At 36.3% G+C, this 21,585-nt stretch overlaps 1 protein-coding gene across 1 annotated transcript in view; it reads right to left on the bottom strand.

Annotated features, from left to right (window-relative positions):
• The window catches only part of Nup133 (nuclear pore complex protein Nup133), a 33,162-nt gene that overhangs the window by 10,141 nt on the left and 1,436 nt on the right, over nucleotides 1-21,585 (bottom strand). The window contains exons 4-15 of the mRNA XM_089641063.1: nucleotides 20,967-21,162; nucleotides 16,410-16,531; nucleotides 13,557-13,767; nucleotides 13,296-13,412; nucleotides 12,714-12,890; nucleotides 11,893-12,046; nucleotides 11,164-11,334; nucleotides 4,823-4,960; nucleotides 3,849-4,137; nucleotides 2,349-2,546; nucleotides 1,646-1,967; nucleotides 1,159-1,292 (exon numbers count right to left, since the gene is read on the bottom strand). Of these exons, the coding sequence (XP_089497189.1) occupies nucleotides 1,159-1,292; nucleotides 1,646-1,967; nucleotides 2,349-2,546; nucleotides 3,849-4,137; nucleotides 4,823-4,960; nucleotides 11,164-11,334; nucleotides 11,893-12,046; nucleotides 12,714-12,890; nucleotides 13,296-13,412; nucleotides 13,557-13,767; nucleotides 16,410-16,531; nucleotides 20,967-21,162 (2,229 nt within the window). The remainder of the gene's footprint in view (nucleotides 1-1,158; nucleotides 1,293-1,645; nucleotides 1,968-2,348; nucleotides 2,547-3,848; nucleotides 4,138-4,822; nucleotides 4,961-11,163; nucleotides 11,335-11,892; nucleotides 12,047-12,713; nucleotides 12,891-13,295; nucleotides 13,413-13,556; nucleotides 13,768-16,409; nucleotides 16,532-20,966; nucleotides 21,163-21,585) is intronic.

The following is a 21,585-nucleotide window of genomic DNA, read 5'->3' as shown; positions in this document are numbered from 1 at the left end:
TTTAATACATATTTTCAAAGTCACAAGTTTTTAAATCAATAATTTTATTATTGAGAATTGACTCCTGGTAAAAATTATATACCATTTTTCACTATGTATTCATTTTTCTCTAGGTTAGTACTTGAGCAAGACGGCTGATGGGACATTACGACATTCTTGACAACTTGCCTGGCAAGACTCTTATGGCCAAGACAATTGTTCGGCAATAGGCAGGCAAATATTTTAGTTCTATATTTGAAATGCATGGCTTACATTTGCAATTTGGTAGGCGGGTTAGGGTACCGCCGCCCAGGAAACCATTTGTTGGATAACTAACACCTCTGCCACAGGTCACCCCAAGTGGTTAGCTACGTTTGGTGATTAAGCAGGGGTGCCCGGGTTAATCGGGTGAGGTGTGTTCATAATGCGCCTGCCCACCAGCTGCGTGGCGTACCAGATCGGGTGAGGCTGGTTTGGGGAGACCCTTTGACCTCAACAACAAGGGATAGATTCATCACTCCTGGACACACTGATCCCTAGATTCCTACACAACCCTCATACCACTAAAAAGACCTCAACACAGCATCCCCAAAGATGAATGAGAATTTTTATTTAGGGCCTCCTGTGAGGGGTTAGTGTAAAAAAAATATACAGGGTGTCCGGAAACTCGTAGTACAAGCGGGAAACTGGTGAATCTACATCACATTTGGAGTCGATTTTGTAGTATATTTTTTTTTTATTTGAGCTTTCGTTATCGAGTAAATCGAGTTTGAAGTTGATTTTTTTTTTTTTTTTTTTTTTTTTTTTAAATCAAATTCTTATAAATTATTACTGAAGATCAAAGTACCCAACTAATTCAAACTATTTGAAAGTAAAACAAATGAAGAAACTCGGATTTGAAGCATTATTTTGAAATCACCCTTCATTTAACCCGGTGTAATCATAAAATATTTCTGCTCTGCAGGGTTAAAACATCTGTTATTCAACCCTAAACACCAGAAAAAACTTTAACCCTAAAATAACCGAAAAATATTTTTTTTTGGTTTTTTTTTTTTTTTTGAAAATGCTCAAATCAAAAAAATGTATGTTTTTTTGGGTTCCCCATGTGGTGTAGATTCTCCAGTTTCTCGCTTGTACTACGAGTTTCCGGACACCGTGTATATTATTAATATTCCTCACTTGGTTTTCGTACTTCTCCATGTAATGGTACAGTTTCTGTCTGTTATTAGATTTCTCACAAATGAGGACCAGCATATCAAAATCATGGAACTTCTCGGCCAGAGTTGTGGCGTGTTCATACTCTTCATCATCAACTGAAAATACAACAATTAGTTTATGATAAAATATCATATTATAATACATATGTCAAATAAAGAACAGAATTACAGCGAAACTTTTACAAAAGCAACCATTCCGGGTTTACGCATAACCTGACAATATTTGAAAATCCACTATGTGGAAATGTCGCTTGTGTCATGGTGGTGGACTTAGTCACATGAGGAATTGAACTCACGATGCCTCGGTGGTAACCTGACGCGTTGCAAACTCTTATAAGATTTTTTGGAGGACTGATGAAAAAAAACTTCATGGGGCAACAAATTAGGCCATTTATTTACATTCTTCAAGGGACCGAAAAAAAATGTAAGCATGAAAATTTAATTCTTACCGAATGGCTGAATAATGCTCGTCCTTATCCTCACATATTCTTTACTGGCACCCCTGCTATGGTTCCTCTCTTGAGCAAGCGTCAGGGCTGCGCCACCCAGTTGCGCTGCTTGGCCCCGCAGCTCGGCCCTCAGGGCCGTCCCAGCGCGCCGGGCCCGCGCCACGCTCAGTGCCTGCTGCGCAAGCAGGGACGCCAGAAGGCCACCGGCCCGTGGGTTGGACGTCCAGGTGGTGTGCTCCAGATGGAGACGGTCGGCGGCCGGTGTAACTGCGAAGTGGTTCGAAAACTGCTGCCGGAATTTCAGGACTTCTTGGATGACGGCCTGGAATTGATGTGGGGTAAATTTTTGAAAATTCAAACTAAAGGTGCAACCTGACCTTATAACGGAGTATGATAGAAATAATAAAAGTTTAAAATTCTAGAAATTGATCTAACACACTGAAAAATTAATATATGTAGTAAAAATTGGTTGTACGTTTCCCCGGTTTTCAGGCCAAAAAGCCAAAGTACCAATTCATACCATACATTCCTATCAGTCAGTTTCAAATACCGACTAAAATATAAAATATTGCCAAAACCCAAAACTAGATTACCTGGTGAACCTTTTTGTGCAAACATAACCATGAATTAGCCATTAGCTGTTTCATAAAGACACAACATGCCAGCCACCTCTACAGCCAATTGAAGACATATAATAACTCACCAGGATGACCAGGTTGACTTTGCTGATGAGCGCAGAGAGCGCGGGGGGCTCACAGCCTGACTCCTCCTGCTCGGCGCACCAGCGGCACGCCCGCACCAGCGCACGCCCCACGCCTGTCACATGCTTGTAGAACAGGTCGGAGGGAGACAGTGCTGCGCTGCCAGCAGAATCCTCTTCCTCCGAACTGCTGGACATCACCTGAACAGGGAGAACACACTATTAAATGAAATTAAATCATATTTTTGGTTTTTCAAAATTCTTTCTTTTCTTCAAAAGAAATTAAATCCCAATCTCCCTCGGCTCAGAACCCATTCCTTACCGGTTCCAGTAACTGGAACTGCAGTGACAGCCCGTTTCAGATATCAATCATCTCTAGCCTGGTACGATCTACATATATACATCTCTCTGACATATTTTAATCCTTCGACAAGTTATACAATAGTGAATTCTGGTAGAAGCTACTTCAGAGTTCATTGTCCCATGGAATGAATCTACAATTCCAATGGGCTATTTAGTACTAGTCTTTAGTTTCGCGTTGTTAAAAAGTCGCCGAAATACTAGAATATGATTATGTCAAGAATATTCATGATTTTTATATAGTTTTTCTTTCTTTAACTTTCATGGATGAAAAAAGTAATAATATGTGACATACGTTACATATGTTTCCAACTTTCTAAAAAAGTTTTTGTTTTTTGAGGGGGTGATGTTGTGGAAACGAATCAGAGTGGAATGTGACTATTCACAGCCTTTTCAAATTCCCTGACTGGTTGCTGTCTTTATTTTAATTTATTTACAGATATTGTACACAACAGACATGTTTGGGTGCAGATGGTTAGCAAAAAAATTACAAAGGAATAACATAAAGTATAAATACCATCCAATAACGATGTGCAACAATATGTATACAAGATACAAAAAAGTTTGGGTAAAGTTAAAACCAACAATAATTAAGACTTTCTGAATGAGAGAAGTGGTGTACATAGAGGTAGAAATAAACTAGATGACAAGAGATTCAAAAGTTCTGGGAGCTATTGCTAAACATATTAAGAAATTATAACAGTATAAAGTACAACTCATGCTGCGAAACTTTGGGCGGTGGTTATTCATGATAATCCAAGAAAAATATCATGATAAAGTTTTTTAAACAAAGCAATTCCATACCGAAAAAATAAACAAGGGCAAACGTAATTTTTTACTTTTGCAAGTAAACACGTGTTCAGATAACAAGATGGCCATCCTCACAATTAAAAATCTTAAATAGAAGAGCTAACCGAGTGGAATGAAATAACTATTATTGTAAAGGTGTGTTTATACAAAGGCTTTGTAAACCACACAAAAATAAGAAATTTATCGTAAATTTTTATTAAGGCACTAACGAAAAAAATATCATTGTTTTTCATGAATCATTCACCCCCAAAGTTTAAGGAATATGGAAAGTTTCGGGGTTTCTTAGTAGACATTGATTGATACTGATTTAGGGTTACACCAAATAAAATTTACCTGCTGTATAGCTGTGTCCACCACGTGCTGGTGCTGTGGCTGCTGCTGCAGCGCCCTCAGTGCCTGCGCGGCGGCCACCTTCTCCGCCAACTCCCGCAGCAGCAGGGCCGTGGGGGCGGGCCGGCCCTGCCCCGCGCTGGCCCCGCCTAGCCGGGCCCATAGCCCTGCGCCCACAGCCCACTCCAGCAGCAGAGTCAAGGCGCGCCGCTTATCTCCCAGCTGGGGGGCTATCTGCAGGGAGTCGGAGCTGCCCAGTGCTGCTCCGTTTCCAGTGCCTGCCTGGTTCCACCTGAACATACAAATTAATATAATATAATATGGATATGTTCCACAGAAATCAAAATGTTTCAGATGCTTTAATTAAATACTGCGAGTAGAATACATCTTGACCTTTGAAATAATCGAGTATTTTTTATAAGCCCAGAAAAAAATAATGTATAGGCCTATGAAAACTGCTTTAAAGTTCAAAATCTAAGAAAAAAATAATATATAGGCCTATGAAAACTGCTTTAAAGTTCAAAATCTCCTACTTACGAACCCATTTTCGGTTATGAATTTATTGTATAATGTGGCAAATTAAGTTATTTATAAAATGATGGGAAAAAAATTAAATATTTATGCCTGAACATCCACAAAATAAAATAAAAGGTACTTTTAGGCCATGTTTTTTTCTTGCATAAATCAAAAAAGGCGGATGGTGTTAAGCGGGAATTTAAACCTTATCGCCATCTACGTAAGGGTTGTTATTGATAGCGGTTCAATTTAAAATATTACACGACGTAGTGCATCGCCTTAAATCGAAAACAAAAAGTTTTCTTGGGTTCTCTACATGATTTGATTCAACAGTTTGAGGACACTGTGTATAGATGTAAACTACAAACTCAAAAAGCCCATCATTATCTTAGATTGAAATATTTTGACATACGGACATGTTGTTGCGGTAATTAATTCTCAATTCTTAAAAAAATACTGACCTGGGATCGCTGCGGGGCACATCGTTGACCAAGTTGGTGGCAATAGTCAGCAGGGTCCTGTCCAGCAGGGTGTCCACATCGGGTCCCTCTTCATCTCCGTCCGGCCCGGCTGTCGGAAACAGGTTGGCCAGGATGGTCCTATCGACAAATACATCATCAGATACAATGATACATTGTTTCTAATTGCTAGACACATCCTTAAACATAAATTGTAAACATCCATTATAAACTACACAGTAGTTCTGGACAGCAGTTTTCGATCCGACTCCAATAGAAAAGTGGAACCGAAGAAAAGACACGGTAATCTCCATGGTTTGTGATGTCACACAATCGCCTTACCACATCCACCAATGAAAACTTAATGTATATGGAAAAACTGTTGTTTGAAAGGCTGAGTGGAATATCTATGGTAGTTTGAAACTTCTTTCAATTTTGTTTTTGTTTTTTGTTTTTTGTTGTTTCTTGTGCGTTTTTTGGTGTGGCCCAGTTGGTGGTTCTCATTTCTCAATCGGAAGCAAAAGGCTGAGTGGTTCGTTGAGAAATTGCGCATTGCCAACGCTTAATCTTCATGACATCTCGAACACTAAATAGGACTCGTGATTGAAACCTAAATAAACAGGTATGAATCTCTGTTTCTAATTTGTAACAGCATTAACTTAACTTGACCTTTTCCGACCGTATTCGTGTTCCAGCAAGGATTGTGCGTATTACACAATCATGAAAGGTATAATTCTATCGTTCTACTTTATTTATTAATGATTTAACCTGTTATCTATAATTTATTGGCAAATTTGAACGGTAGTAAAAGCAGTGGACGCCCGAGGAAGACATGGCACGACCAATTGAATCAGACACTTGAGTGGGGCTATGTCAACAGTCAGAATAATAGAAGAGTACGTGAGACGATGTATGAATATGAATGAGGCAAAGAGTGTGTGCCAAGACCGAATTGTTTGGCGGTCCGTCCTCTCTGCCTACCCCTACGGGGAAACGGCGTGATGGATATTTATTTTAGTTTATTGTCTTGCTGAAATAAAAATACAATCAAACTTGGTTATAATGAACACGAGGAGACTGACTAAATTTACTCCTCATAGCTGTTAATCGTTATATCCAAAATAGTTTTTTAAAAGTCGTATGTATCTACCTACCTGCCGCTACTATCAATATATTACCAAAAGTATAGCATATTTTCAAATACGAGTTGGTAATTATTAGAAAAATACTTTTTAATTACTCAAATTTATAATCAATGATTGTTTTAAAGATTTCGCTTTCATGCTTCTCAATTTCCTCTTCAAAACAATCAACGCATTATAACTATCATCACCTGGTTGGTTTCCAAGAAAAATATCACTAAATTGTGATATTTTTATTAATCTTATTATTGCTACCTTGTGCCGCTTGTAAAATCACTTGTCACTTCTCTCACTCGTCTCACTTGTGTTAAATAACTAGCTCGCTGGATTGTTTTGGTTTTAGACCCTAAAATTTTACATGTCACAAACCAGTGATGCACAACCCGCGGCCCCTTTCTTGCGGCTCGCATTTCAATTTCATACTGCCTACTCGGCTATAGAGAGAAATCTAAATGATTGGGGTAATTCTTGAAAACCCTGGCCCAGAACATTTTTTGTAGAGTTTTGGTAAATTTATTTATTTATTTTATTTATTCATTTTTGGGAAATCAACAGTTTACATTTTTACAGATTGTACATAAGTAAAATAGCCAAAATAAAACCAATTACGGATTTCCTCCTTGTGACTTTACGTAAGACAGCATTAGAAGAAATAATTAAATTTATGAGAAATGTGAAGTTATAATTATATAAAATAAAATAATTGTATAAAATAATAGAACAAAATAATACAACAAAAATAAAGGGGAAAAAAAAAACTAAAATTTATATAAAATAAAAGATTATCGATACATTGGTAACCATAAGAATACAAACAATATTGTGCATATAAATCATATCATAACCATAAGAAGACAATGTTGTGCATATAAATCATACCATAACAGGATTATAAATATATAAATACTAGAAACATAAACATCAGAAACATCAATTCAAGAAACATCAGTGAAATACTCTTTTAAGGTCATTTTATATTTAGTAAATTCGCAATTGAAGATGTCGATATTGAATAATATGTTATTGTAATTATTACATATTCTGTTCAGGCAAGAATTTTGTCTACAGTTCGTTTTGCTTTGATCGATTTTAAACAGGATAGAAGACCGTGTTAAACGTGCAGGCACATTAAATTTAATATTATTTAGCAACTCTGGGCATTGAATATTATTATTAATTAATTTATATAGGAATAGAGCATCTGCATGATGCCTTCGTACACTTAATGAATCAATTTTAAAGTACGAAGCTGCCTCTGCATAATTATTAAATCTTACAAATGACCTGTAACAGAGATATTTTAGGAATTTGTTTTGAATTGCTTCGATTTTGTTTATGTGGATTTTATAGAATGGAGACCAAACAATTGATGCAAACTCCAGATGACTTCGTACGTAGGCAAAGTAGAGTTGCTTAATGATATTGATGTTATTAAAAATTTTTGTGTTTCTAATGATGAAACCTAACATTTTAGCAGCCTTATTTGTGATTTGTTGTATATGAAGGTTATATTGAAGTTTATTATCAAGAGTTATTCCAAGATCACGAATATTTGAGACTGTTGCAATGTTGATGTTATTTAAAGAATAATTAAATAATGTTTTATTTTTATTTCTGGAAAAGACAATGTATGTATGCTGCATTTCCTAAATGGAACCAAATTTGAAGAACCGGTTTGCATAACAAGAAATTTAAAAAAATCAACAGAAACCTTAACTCTTGAATTTCATTGTCAAACCCCTCCCCTTCCTACCCTGTGCAGGTATGGGAACATATTTATTGGTTTTTAAAACAAAATTGATGATGAGTTGTAAAACAAAAGAAGACGTAAAAACAGAACAAATTTGCAAAACTCAAATCTCAACAATTTTACATTGTGCTCGATGGATAGCAATGGTTCACATAGCCAACAACCTTACACAGGTAGTGCCATAAAAATATGAATCTGTCCCTAACGGGAAATGAAATGCCTGCCGGCCGCCGTTGTGAGCCGGGCAGCTAACCGCCGCGCTTTGCTGCCCCTTTGTTACTACTTACTTCGAGAATAATTCAAAAAATCAACAGAAATTAGACTCTTGAATATTGCATGAAACTGTCATAAATCTGCTTGTAGGTCGCGGCCTGAAAAAGTTGTGCATCACTATCATAAAATTACCCCCTGCAGGGTTGTAGGTACTCGTAACTAGGTACCTTCATAAACATATTTAGTGGTTTTTAAAACAAAATTGACGATGAGTTGTAATACAAAAGAAAACGTTAAAAGGGAATGAATTTGCGAAGCTCAAATTTCCCATGACTGTCGCAGATTTTATGACAATTTTACATTGTGCCCGATGGATAGCAATGGTTCACATAGCCGATAATCTTACACAGGTAGTGCCATAAAAATATGTATCCGTTATTGAATAACTTTATTTCAAACCCAACGACTTATTCGTGTATTAAGAAATTGTGTTCACTAAATTATTTGCTCAGTATATCAGTGAAGCGACCTCGTTATAACAGTCAACGATTATATGAAGATAAGGCTAAACTAAAATATCCTTTTGTAATTGCTCATTGTTGCCGTAAACTCGCTATAGCCGTGATCGTTATAACCAAGTTCGACCGTACTTAACATGTAACTGAGTTTTTCATTAAAATTCGATTCTGTCATAGAAAAGAACAATCAAATTTGAAAAAGTTCATTCAAATTTCAAGTAATTTTCACGACAGCTCAATTGTCTTTCAACAGGACAAGGTGTATCCATCTAAAAAAAAAGCGCTGTCCTTCGTAAATGAGCTGTAAAGAAAGATACTTTAAAGCTATTTTTCGCAGATAGAACCTTGTTGTGAGGGAACATTTTGATATTTAAGCATTTTTTATTTTTAAAATTATATTTTAGGCTAGTGAATGGGGTAGGCTCCGAATTAGAATTATATTGTCTATAGTCATGCCTATTTTTTTGGGTTTTTTCTATCCTCGTCGATGGTGTATCTATCATAGACGAATCGCTTTATAAAATATGTATAAATATTGGCATATCTATTAATATTAAATAGAGGACCAATCGGTTTCATACAAAAAGCAAGGAGTTATCAATCTAGTGAGTGGTTTATTTATAAATGCTACACTAGCGCCTCCTAGCGGCATGAGTTGTGCGCTTTCATTTATTAGATATCCCACATACGACCTTAGTGCTTTTTTGCTAATACATTAAAAATATTCTACATTAATACATTAAAAATATAGACCAGTCGGTGGCCGAGTTGACATCGCGCTTGGGTGCCACCCAGGCGTAGTGTGTTCAATTCCTCGACTGGCTAAGTCCTCCATCACAACACAAGCAACATTTTCTGCTTACTGTGGTGGTAGTAGGAGATTTTCAAATATTGTCAGGTTATTCGTAACCCGGGAATGTTTGTCTTTCTTTTAAAAAAAAAAAATATATATTAAAGCAGCTATTAACCCTGTCTTTGATCGTTTAGAAAGGTAATAAAATACTTATATAATTGTGGGAAATTTTACAAAAATATTTCAATATATTTAATAATATTAAAGTATAAAAAAATATTTAATATATTAGTATTACCTATATATCAATATATTTAATATAATCGATAATTCAAAACACATACAAAATTCTGTTTTTCCTCGTTCATACAATCCGGGCCTCTTCAAGACCCGCATTAATAAATCCTTTCCCACAGCCCCTACCTTAACTAGGCTATCCAACAGGGTAGCGACACACAGTGGGCTGAAAATCGCCTTTCATAGACATAGAGACTTGCAAGCATTAAAATGAATCATCAACATAAAAAAGTATTTTTTTCAACTTGAGATTTAAAAAAAAAAAATCGCAAGTTGAGCCACAATATGAAGTATGTCAAAAAAATACAAATAAATAGTAGTAATATCTATGTGTAAGGATAGAATGGCCAACCTTATGATTCCAGAGATAGCCTCATTTTTAATGTCAGTGCAATACAAATTTTTCTTAAAAAAATGATAACTCCTTCATTTGTACACGCAATTGCTTCGTACGAAATTTTATAGCATAGTAATGATCAGCAGAATCCATTTCTAGCCAAAAAAAATACCCTTGAAAATTCAAGTCTCTATGTCTATGAAAGGCGATTTTCAGCCCACTGTGCGACATAGCTCCCCTGTCTACGTTGTACAGGTAGGGGAGCTCTTGGGAGGTGTCACATAAAAAAATACAAAAATGTGTTCTGAACATCAACATTGACCATGATTTATAACTTCAACTTAAACACATAATGCTACTCGGAACTAATACAGCTTCGCTGAATTAACCTTAAAATTTGTTTAATTATGTTTTCTTGGTGTTATTTATTAACATCTTATTTTATTTGCCCGGATTTATCAAAATCATTTCACCATTTAACCTGTCAACGTTTTATGGCATCTTAAAAAACGACTTGGGAGTGTTTTTGTTGTTTGTTTGTAAACTGAACCACGGAACCTACTTTTTGAAACATTTATATATATTTTTTTAATCAATATTGATCGAAATACAAATTAGGAAGCGCAAAAAACAACACTACCAAGTGCTAAATAAATTCAATTTGCCGCCATTGAAAGGAATGTCAAAGCCATGCTACACTAGCTCCCTCTAGTGGCTAGAGTTGTTGATATTACCACTATTTTACCGGATTCGGATTTGTTATTAATATTAAAGGGTACTAGCTGACGTGTACACGGCGTTGCTTGACTTTTCTCTACTTTCAATAAATATAATATCCATGTATTTTATATACAAACCTTCCGGAAGAAATTCTCTGAATGATAGTGAAAGTGATCAAACTCTGTTGCATAGTTTAGAAGAACTAAGCGCACAAACAAACAGATGCGGATAGTGACTTTGTTTAACACTATTTAGAGATTTGCCGATAGGTACCACTATACATATTACTTATCATTACGATTTCACAGCTCGTAGTAAGAACCACGATCAAACGAACTCGGGCGGTATAAAAAGATAGTATCCAACACAGCGACCATCTTGACCGGAACGTAACAAACAAATTTACACACAGATGCTTGAGTAATCCGATTTAAAACAGGACTTCTTGGTCAATAATTTATTACAAAAAAAAACTTTTATATTATGTAGTAAAATCTGGATTGCTCTTGAATCACTTGTAACATAAATAAAAAGAAACCTCAATTTGAAGAATGAATTAAAACATGATGGTCACCTAGAAGCGGCATGCTCCCTCCGAATGTGATGCAGGAAGGCGGCCTTCATCAGTTCGGGGGCGGGGGCACCCTGTGTGCCCACGGCGCGGGGGTCCAGCTCGTAGAGGGACAGATGGCCATCGAAGGCATCTGTGGGGCGCGGGGAGGCTATCGGGCTGTCCATGAGAGACCTAACAATAAATAAAGAGGTTATTAAACACTTAATCTTATATATAAATTTCAATATATGTACGCATCTTTAGATTCCATGGCAAACAGAACATTGAAAAAGGTAATGAAAAAACTAACATAACCTAACATATTATTTTATAATGTCCTGTTTTATCCGGTTACCGTTCATTAAGCAAAAAAATTGGTAAAAAGAACTTCATTAATGCTTGGTTTGTCTTTCTACCACCATTGTGCAGAAACGCTGCTTTCCCCACTGGTGGTAAAAAGGACAACCCTTCACCCTATCGGTAGAAAAGAGGTTTACATTAACATTACTCCGGTCCAAATCATCCACAACCTCGAGCAATGTTGGGTACACTATTGATTAAACTATGGATTATTGCCAGGTAGCTATTTCTTCAATAAAAAAGAAAATGAAATTGATGAAAGGTTCTGAGTTCAAGTCTTGTTCACAACCTAATATTTTTCTTTTCAGTGTCTTTTTCTGTTATACATTGTGTGAAGTCTACCAAATAAATATTTGAATAAAATTAAATGGTGGTAATTAATCAACTTACGTATCATTCAGTGGGCTCTCATTTGGTGTGATGGATATGACTCCGTGAGTCTTGGAGAAGAAGAGGGGAGTGCCGAAGCACAGCCCGCCACCCAGGATCTGGTCTCCGTTAGAGCTGAACTCTATAACATCTGGCTTTTCATTCGGTATGATACCTAAAAGATTCCAAAAAAAAAAAATTCAAAAGGAAGCAATACTAAAATATAGCAGCTTGGTATAATTTTAAATTATGACATTTACAAAGGAACCGACATAATCACATCATACGAAGTTACATTTGCTCAGAAATAATTATTGTAAATAAGAATATCCACTCATAGTCATTCTTCACCACTTTAGAATGCAGGGTGTCATTTTGTGGTATGATAAGATTGTCTATTGTCATATTATAATAATTTATTTTTATTGTCTTTCGTCTAATTTGTCTATGTTATTATCGTACCACAGTTTGAAAACTCAACTTTGCAGTTGGTGGCGTAGCTAATGATGATTTTGTGAACACAAAAAAATTATGCATGTAAAAACCAGACCAAAGATTGTGCCCTTATGCTTGATGGCTGATCACAATTCGGTCAAAAGCTAAAACGGACCGAGAATCTGAAACACACACGAAGATACCGCCATCATAAATAGTCAAATTTAAACTTTTTAAGTGAGCAGAAAGTGCTGTGTAATCAGAACTCGGTCAATGGAGAAATGCCACGAGCTGCCTGTATGCGGCCGTGAGACTGTTGCCAGCGTTGAGAGAATAATGTGGCTAGTGAATTTAATAATTATTTGCAATAAGTACTAGCTACATTGCGATATATGTTCTGTACTTACATGACACAACAGCGATGGTGTTCTTCATGTGCAAGTACACGTGGGTAGGTGTGGCCATGAGGCGCACTGTCCCCTGGGGAGGCATGCCCTCCGCCACGCCCATGCCCCAAGCCAGGGGCACGAACCCCAGCAGCTGCCCCATGCCCCCAGCAGCTCCCTCTTCAACACTAATGTGCGCTACATAAAAAAATGAAAGGTCAAAGAATATCATTAAAAAACTAAAGCCAAAAATTTATTTAAATTTAAAAATAGTATCACGTCAGTTATATAGAGTGTTCAATGCGCATGCACGTTCCATATACCACCACTTCTCACATCAACAAACAAAGTCACACATACACACCTTACACTACACATGTATAATAAGAATTTACACATAATAAGAATTTACAAGAAAATATATTATTGGTGCCCACCATGAAATACATGTGTAAATTCTTATTATATATTTTATACTAGCTGACGCCTTTTATATATGTCAATAGCCTAGATGCGTAATATTGTATCACTTCCATTGTAACTTATAGACTGTTTTGTTTCCATATATAGTAAAATAAAATAAAATGAACAGGAAATAGTTACCGAGGGCATATTTAATCTGAGGAGATCTCAGCGTGTTGACCGCAGAAGTGAGGAGTAGGAGACCAACGCTCCACGGCTGGATGTCCAGGATGAACACGTCTAGTAGGCCGGGGTCTCCTGAAATAAATACCATATCATTGACCACCTGAAAAGAACTTCCTACTTTGGAAGGTTGACAGTCACTAAGAATTGGAAAAACTGAGGCCTATGTTCAAAGCTTCAGGCCACAGGTCTATGAATGCGGTAATTAATGAAAATTACCTGCCGGGAACAGATGGGCCTGCAGAAAGGCATCCCTCAGGGTCTTCTGTAGATCCGTTTCTGCGGTGAGGCCCTCAGGGGCGCCGAGGCCCCACAGCTGGGCGCGGAGGCCTGCCACCACGCACACGCGGGCCCCTGGGGCAGGGCGGGGCGACTGAGATCCGTCGTCCAAGGAGGCAGCCGGAGGGAGGGCCGCAATGCCAACCAACTTCTGGAAAGGGAAAAAAAAAGGTTTAATTTTTGTGGGTGGTTTTACACTTAGTGCTATTTCAATGATTGTTGATATTTGAATGAAAAAAAGTATAATATGTATTTTCAAAAATATTGAAATAATAAAAAAAAAAGAAAATGATTTAAAATAAATTGGCAGTTCTGTCACGAAATATGCTTAAATAAAATAGCCCTGCGATACTATCTTCTCTGATAAGATAGAAGTTGATTAATATGTGTAATGTTTGAAAAATAACTCTTAAAATATTTGAGGTAAAGGAAAGAGATCTTAACCCATTGGCCTCCGAATTGTTTAGCTAAAAAATTGTTCTTCACATCCGAATTAATTTTGTACCAAAAGTTTTAAATCTGCAGTGGTGTATTAAATCTTACATAACTTTTAAACTAAACATGCAAACGAAACATTTTTTTTCATTTACTTGTGCATTGAATCAAAGTATGTAAAAAATATATGCAGTGTTTAAAAAAATAATAATAATATTAAACGTGGATATAAACATATTTTTTTTATAAAAACCAATTTTTTTTCTTTTTTTTATAATTGGATTAAGAAAAGTTGTACATTAATCACACTTATTACCATAATATATATTTTTTCAATTTGGGCCGATGCTAGCCGCCCACCACGCGTTTTACGAACAAGCTTGTCAATTCCCCAACCACACGCCATTTTGAAAAAATTCAATGACGCTGAAATATAACAAAATTTCAATCGTAAATATCAGGAAAAAACTGTACCAACGGAGTCCTGCCAATTACTATGAAATGAATGCTTGATTATCTACAGAGCGATTGGCATTTAAAATTTTAAACACAGATGTCAATAATGTATCCCTTTTTTGTTTTCAAGCCGACAGACATCAGACCCGCCAGGACGGCACATCGCTGTACACACGCCGGGACGGCGTCGTTTGAGGCCAATGGGTTAAGTTTAATATAAATGGGCCAGAACCCTGCATAAAAAAATTCTATTGAATTTCTCGGAAATCATATATACTTATACATTTCAACCCCTTAAAATAACAAGGTTTCATCCAACAAAAATAGGCTCTAGGGACCTTGTTATTCTCATTTATTTTTATTATAAATTTGGTTTATATAAAGTGAGTTTTCATGTCACTTTAACCCTTCCTTGTCGGTACTGTGCACTGATTTGACAAAACTGTAATTATTTCAATATCTATGTAAATATACTAAACACAGAGTTCATATTTTAAGTGTTCCTCAGCAATACATTTATGTATCGGAAAAAATAGTTAAAATGGTATATAAGTATTTATCAAACGCAAAGATAAAAAAATTTTGTCGAAAAATAGGGAAGAAATTCGTTAATATAATATATGCATGTCTCGTGCGAGAGGGGTACGGGGTTTCACTCACAGTGCCACAATGCCTGGTTGTTAGTAATAGCTGGCGGTCTACCGGTTGTAATGGACATATCATGTGTTTTTGTTCTTTCCTCGTTCTCAGCACTAATACGTAATATTTTACTTGTGTCCTTATATACTATGAAGAAAACGATTTACAAAAGTAATAAATGTAAACTATTGATTTTTATCCAACTTAAAAATTACAAAATTCTTAAACCCTGTGCACTGAGTACACAGCACCGAAGTTGAAGTGATTTTATAGCACTGTAAAAAAAGAGTTAATAATAATCATCAAAATTGTTGGTAAACAATGTGTAAATTAGGATTTGCCTTCATCCTAAATACCGTAATTTAATTTATTTTTGTTTCGGTTTATAATTTCCTAATATTTAAATAAGTACCTCAAAGATTGTGTGCCATGCCTTTATGTATTTATAATATGCACTAATCTGGTAAGTACTTACCCCAATGCATGGCAAAGGGTTTTAGTCTATGCTTCAAAAACAGAACTACTTGTCATTGTGGTTTTTCAGTGTCTATTGCCAACTACTTTTTTTTTTTTTAATTAAGCATCTGCAAGGTAAGTTTTTAGATTCTCACGGCCAAAAGCATTTTTGTTGTTTGTTTTTGGGGTGTTATGCCGTGTTGCGCTAACTCCTTCTTTAGCCGACGTTTCGGACAGCGTTGCAGTGTCCATATCAGGGCAGATCCGGTAGATCTACACATCTTCGGATCTACCGGATCTACCGGATCTGCCCTGATGATGGACACTGCAACGCTGTCCGAAACGTCGGCTAAAGAAGGAGATAGCGCAACACGGCATAACACCCCAAAAACAAACAACAAAAAAAGCATCTGCAAGTTTGAAAAATTTTCTTCTCCCAAATTGTGCTTTGTCCTCTCAAATTAACGTGCCACCTGAGAGAATAATCTGCTGTACATATTGCATGGGCCAGACGGAAACCTTACGATTGCAGGAAGGTATCTACAACGGTTCCATGATATTTCATCAAAATGAAAATTCAACACACCTTTAAAAAATGATATAGAGTCATGTGATGAAACAAAAACTAGGTTTATAGTTACCTATGGAACCTATTTAACCTAGTTTTTGTTTCATTACATTTCATGACTTTATATTACTTTTTGTAGGTGTGTTTGTCATTTTGATGACATACCCAGTCACCTACATATTGTGCTTACAGTCTCTGATGCATGCAAAGAGGGCATATAATGTACATATTGTACTTACAGTCTCTGATGCATGCGAAGAGGGCATGGCAGAGAAGAAAAGGGAGGAGACTCGGCGACCGATTCCTCCCAACAACCCCCCTCTTCCCCTCAGAGTCTTGGCTATCACTCCATGGCGGCCTCCTGGAAAATAATTTATTTTTATTTATTTATTAAAAAAATAGTATATTACAATAAAATCATAAGCCACTCATCTCACTGGGGAATTTCTATGTCGACATGTGCAGCTTTACAATTATATTAAATAAATAAAAATACATGTAAACTTAATATAATATTAAAATGTAAACCTACAAAAATAAACATTTCAGTTGTTCTAACTAAAATTTCAGCTTGGCAGTATGTTTAAAGTGACTAAATAAGTATTACAAATTACTCGTGTTGGCTTATCAGCCACAATCATAGAGAAACCATACTGACAATAACGAGGGATAGTATGAATAATAAGTAACAAAAAAAAAATAAACAAATACTAACAGGTAAGTAATAATCTTCTATATAAATAAAAATGTTAATGTTTGTTTGTTCAAACTCTTATCTCCGAAAGTTCTTCATCGATTGCTTTGAAATTTTTACACAACATTTTTTTATTTTTTATTTATTTATTTCTATACATACATTACAGTGTCTGTCAAATATTTACATTTGTATATAATACATAAATTTAGAACTGTTGTTAATATGGTGTTTTATGCTGGGTGTGAGGTAGGTTTGAGTAGGTAAATTTCGTTTTTACGAAATAGATGCGATAAAAGCGAAATCTGCATTTTATTTGCGATAAAAGCGAATTTGAAAATTAAATACTTTCGCACTTTTTTACGTTACGTGCTTTCAAATTTTGATCAGACGCGCTAACAATTATTACAACTCTGTTCAAAACAGACAGAGACGGCTATTTTATCAACCGAAAATTCTATCGATCACAGCATGATGTTGAAGAAAGCAGCTCAAAAGAGCTTGGATAAATTGTTGGTACACATGGGGGGGGCCGAATCCAACAAATGAGTGCTACAAGCACATTGGCAGATTAATTATTTTGTCCATCGGAAGCAGCAAATGTGCCCTCTTCTTCTGTCAATTCCAATTCCATAGTGGAAAGCTTCGCAAAAATTCCGTTTTTCAAAAGTGTACCACAAGAAGAACTAATTGATGGGTACTCACATTTTCACAGACAATTACTTCGATTGGTCGGCCAAGAAGCTCCTGTGGATGTAATGCAAGTTTTAGTTACATCAAAATCTTGCTACCCTGGATTTGCAAAAGCAGCTATTCAATGTCTCAAATGCCCTGTCAATAGTGTTGATGCCGAGAGGTACTTCTACAAACATTGACGTAACTGATCGCAGGCAAACAATGAAGATGAAAATGTAGAAATTACAACAATGCTAGCCTTTAATTGAGTTTTTAACACTGTATTTTTTTTGCGAAATAAATGCGAAATTTTCTATTTTGAGTTTTTTTAAATGCGAAATCACAATTTTTTATTTGCGAAATTTACGTACCCCTAGTAATGTTATATGTTTCGTGAACACCTCACTGGGAGAACCTGTGCTGAGGTGTTTACGTGGTTATGATTAAATGGTACATGTATTTATGTGTATTGGTTAAATTTTCTTATATAAGTGTAAGTAGGGATTTTAAATTATTTTATTTTTTAAATGGTTACTGTACATTGTTATTTAAAGAAAAAGGAAAAAAATATTTATTTATATGCACATATATACATACACCCATGTATACATACATAAATACACATATATGCATGCATACACACATATAAGTAAACACATGCATACATACATAAATACAAATTCATCCATGATTATGTTTGGTTTGGTGTTATAATGTTTTGTATAAAATAGATATCTTGTTTTTTGATCCAGGCTGTGATCAGTTTTTTGTGAATGTTTGTGTATGTATTTCCCATTAGTAGTAGTTTCAGAGTGGTGGGCATACAATTAAAAAGTTTTGTAGCGTAATACTGGAAGTGTCTTTGTCCGTGTGTGGTGTATGTTATCAGTATGTTCAGGGTATTGTTTGTTGTCGACCTTGTTTTTATTGTTGTTTGAGGTGGCATTGGAATGTGTAGTTTCTATTGGAGGAAATATAGTAGTGCAGATTTGGCATAAAGTTGTCTTATTAACATGACGTCTAATGTTTTGAAAATTTCGCTTGAATTTGTGTAGAATGGTACTTGCAAGATGATTTTAATTATTGCCTTTTGAATTTTTTGTATTGGGTCGATTGCAGTGTTTGTAGCGCTTCCCCAAGCCAGTATGCCATATGTAAGAATCGATTGACAGAGTGCGAAATATATAGATCTAAGTATTGAATGTGGGAAAATGTTTTTGAGTGACTCTATTAGGTGCATGACTCTTTTTAGTTTATTGGTAATGAAAGTTATGTGGTCAGTCCAGCGTAAGTGTGAATCAATAATTGCAATTGAATATGCATGTTTTTATATACCTACAGTCGAACTTGGTTATAACGATCATGACAATAGCGAGTACACAGCTATAATGAGCAATTACAAAACGATATGTTAGTTCAGGCTTAGCTTCATATAATTGTGGACAGTTATAATGAGGTCTATTCAATGATATACTGAGCAAGTAATTTTGTCAACACAATTTCTGACTACATGAATGGGTCGTTGGGTCTGAAAAAATAGTTGGGAATTATTCTCGAAGTAAGTAGTAACAAAGAGGCAGCAAAGCGCTGCGGTTAGCTGCCCGACTCACAACGGCGGCCGGCAGGCATTTCCTTTCCCGTTAGGGACAGATTCATATTTTTATGGCACTACCTGTGTAAAGTTGTTGGCTATGTGAACCATTGCTATCCATCGAGCACAATGTAAAATTGTCATAAAATCTGTGAAAGTCTTGCGAAATTTGAGTTTTGCAAATTTGTTCTGTTTTTACGTCTTCTTTTGTTTTACAACTCATCATCAATTTTGTTTTAAACACAAATAAATATGATCCCATGCCTGCACAGGGTAAATTTATGATAGTGATGAACAACTTTTTCAGCAGAGGGGCCTCTTTGCCTATTTTTCAAACCGGCCACGACCTACAAGCATATTTTTGAAGTGAAACTTCTTTAGGCGCGTAATGGATTTTCGATGGACGGAGTAAAACCGAGTCAGGATCGACACGAAAATGCGGGTACCCCCACCACCGCTCACCGTTCACTGTCCCTCTCTCACCATATGCGCTTGTTGAGGTGGGGGAGCCGCTCACGAACGTTCTCTCTCTTCTCTTCTTTCCTCTCTCTCAGACACCAGCGAACTGCGCCACGCCAAGCATCAGCTGCTTGGTTAGTATACTGCGTCGTGAGTGTAATACGAGTGAAATACGTAATTGATTGTGGTTCATACGGTTTAACAAAAGAAGTTTCACTTCTGTCTTGCGTAGGCTTGACACACCCACTTTTTTTTTGTTTTCGTTGAAGGGGAGGGGTTTGACAATGAAATTCAAGAGTTAAGGTTTCCGTTGATTTTTTTAAATTTCTTGTTATGCAAACCGGTTCTTCAAATTTGGTTCCATTTAAGAAATACAGAGTAACTTAACCAACTCTATAAAAAAAATGTTCTGGGCCAGGGTTTTCAAGAATTACCCCAATCATTTAGATTTTTCTCTATAACCATGTTGGCCGTATGAAATTGACATGTGGGCTGCAAGAATGGGGCCGCGGGTTGTACATCCCTGATTTGCGACAAGTTTAAATTTAGAGCCAAAACCCAAACAATCCTGCAAGCTAGTTTATTATAACAAGTGTGATTTTACAAGCGGTAGGTACAGTACGCACAAGGTAAGATAATAAGATAGACAATTTAGTGATATTTTTCTTGGGAGCCTTTAACAAGGTGATGATAGTTATAATGCGTTGATTGTTCTGTAGAGGAAATTTAGAAGCATGAAAGCAAAAAATTTAAAGCAATCATTGATAATAAATTAGAGTAATCAAAGTGTATTTTTTAAATTCAATATTATATTAAGTAAAACCTACTTGTATTTTGAAAATATACTGTACTTTTGCAAATATATTGAGGTAGAGGCAGGTAGGTAGGTACATACGACTTTTAAAAAACCTATTTTGGATGTAACAGGTCCCTTCATTCTCGTTATAACCAAGTTTGACTGTATATTATATAGACTAGCTGTATCCCGCCACGCATTGCTGTGCCTCAGTCAGTCTGTGCATAGCAAAAATAGCGCGTATTGTTTTTAGGTCCAACTTTATTTTATTTTTTACAACTTCATGACTCATTACCATGGATATAAAATATTTATGGTGCAACATTTTTGATGTTTGTTAGCGAAACCTAACATCAATGTAACTATTTTTAGTTTATTTATACGACATTCAGGAAATAATTATAGTTTGACCAAAAAGACAGTTCCCTAGCATCGTCCGGAATGAAGCGTGGTACAGGAGGCGAGTGCGACGTGGCAACGAATGCTAGCCATTTACTAATAAATCATTGCGTCAAATGCCCTTTCTGCATACAGCAAGATAGCACCTTTTGCTCGTGGTCTAGACATAATTTAGTATTTACCAGTGATGACAGGCTGCACCAGCACCACAGTGCATGTGGTGGTAGCCAGGACGCAGCCAGTTGGCTGAGCCTCCCGCAGGCTGTCGCACTCCTGACCGCGGAGGTCGGCTTCCTCCTCCCAGTAGTTGCCCTCCTGGCCCACCGAGGACCAGTAGCGGATCACACCCTCCGGGGAAACTCCGATGCAGGACGGGACCTGGACAGTTAATAAATATTATTAGATATTAAACAGAAATAGTCATTGGTTATGGTTAGTAAGGTATACGATTGCAGAAGAAGATGTGACTGACTGCGAATGTATCTTTTCCCCCCCTAACTTATTGTAACTACAACAACAGTATTTTATTCTAAAATCTATCACTGCAATCGTAAGGTTTCCGTCTGGCCCATGCAATATGCACTGCAGATTATTCTCTCAGGTGGGCACGTTAATCAATTTGAGAGGAGAAGAAAATTGTTCAAACTTGCAGAAGCTTAATTTTAAAAAAAGTAATTGGCATTGGACACTGAAAAAGCGCAATGACAAGTAGTTCTGTTTTTGAAGCATAGACTAAAACCGTTAGCCATGCATTCGGGTAAGTACTTACCAGATTAGTGCTCATTATAAATACACAAAGGC

The sequence above is a fragment of the Hesperophylax consimilis genome, chromosome 16 (genome assembly GCF_061612785.1).
Source record: "Hesperophylax consimilis isolate HC1 chromosome 16, BYU_Hcon_1.0, whole genome shotgun sequence".
In the NCBI taxonomy this organism is placed as follows: domain Eukaryota; kingdom Metazoa; phylum Arthropoda; class Insecta; order Trichoptera; family Limnephilidae; genus Hesperophylax; species Hesperophylax consimilis.
Note: the sequence above shows the minus strand (reverse complement) of the source record. Positions and strands in the feature narration are given on the sequence as shown.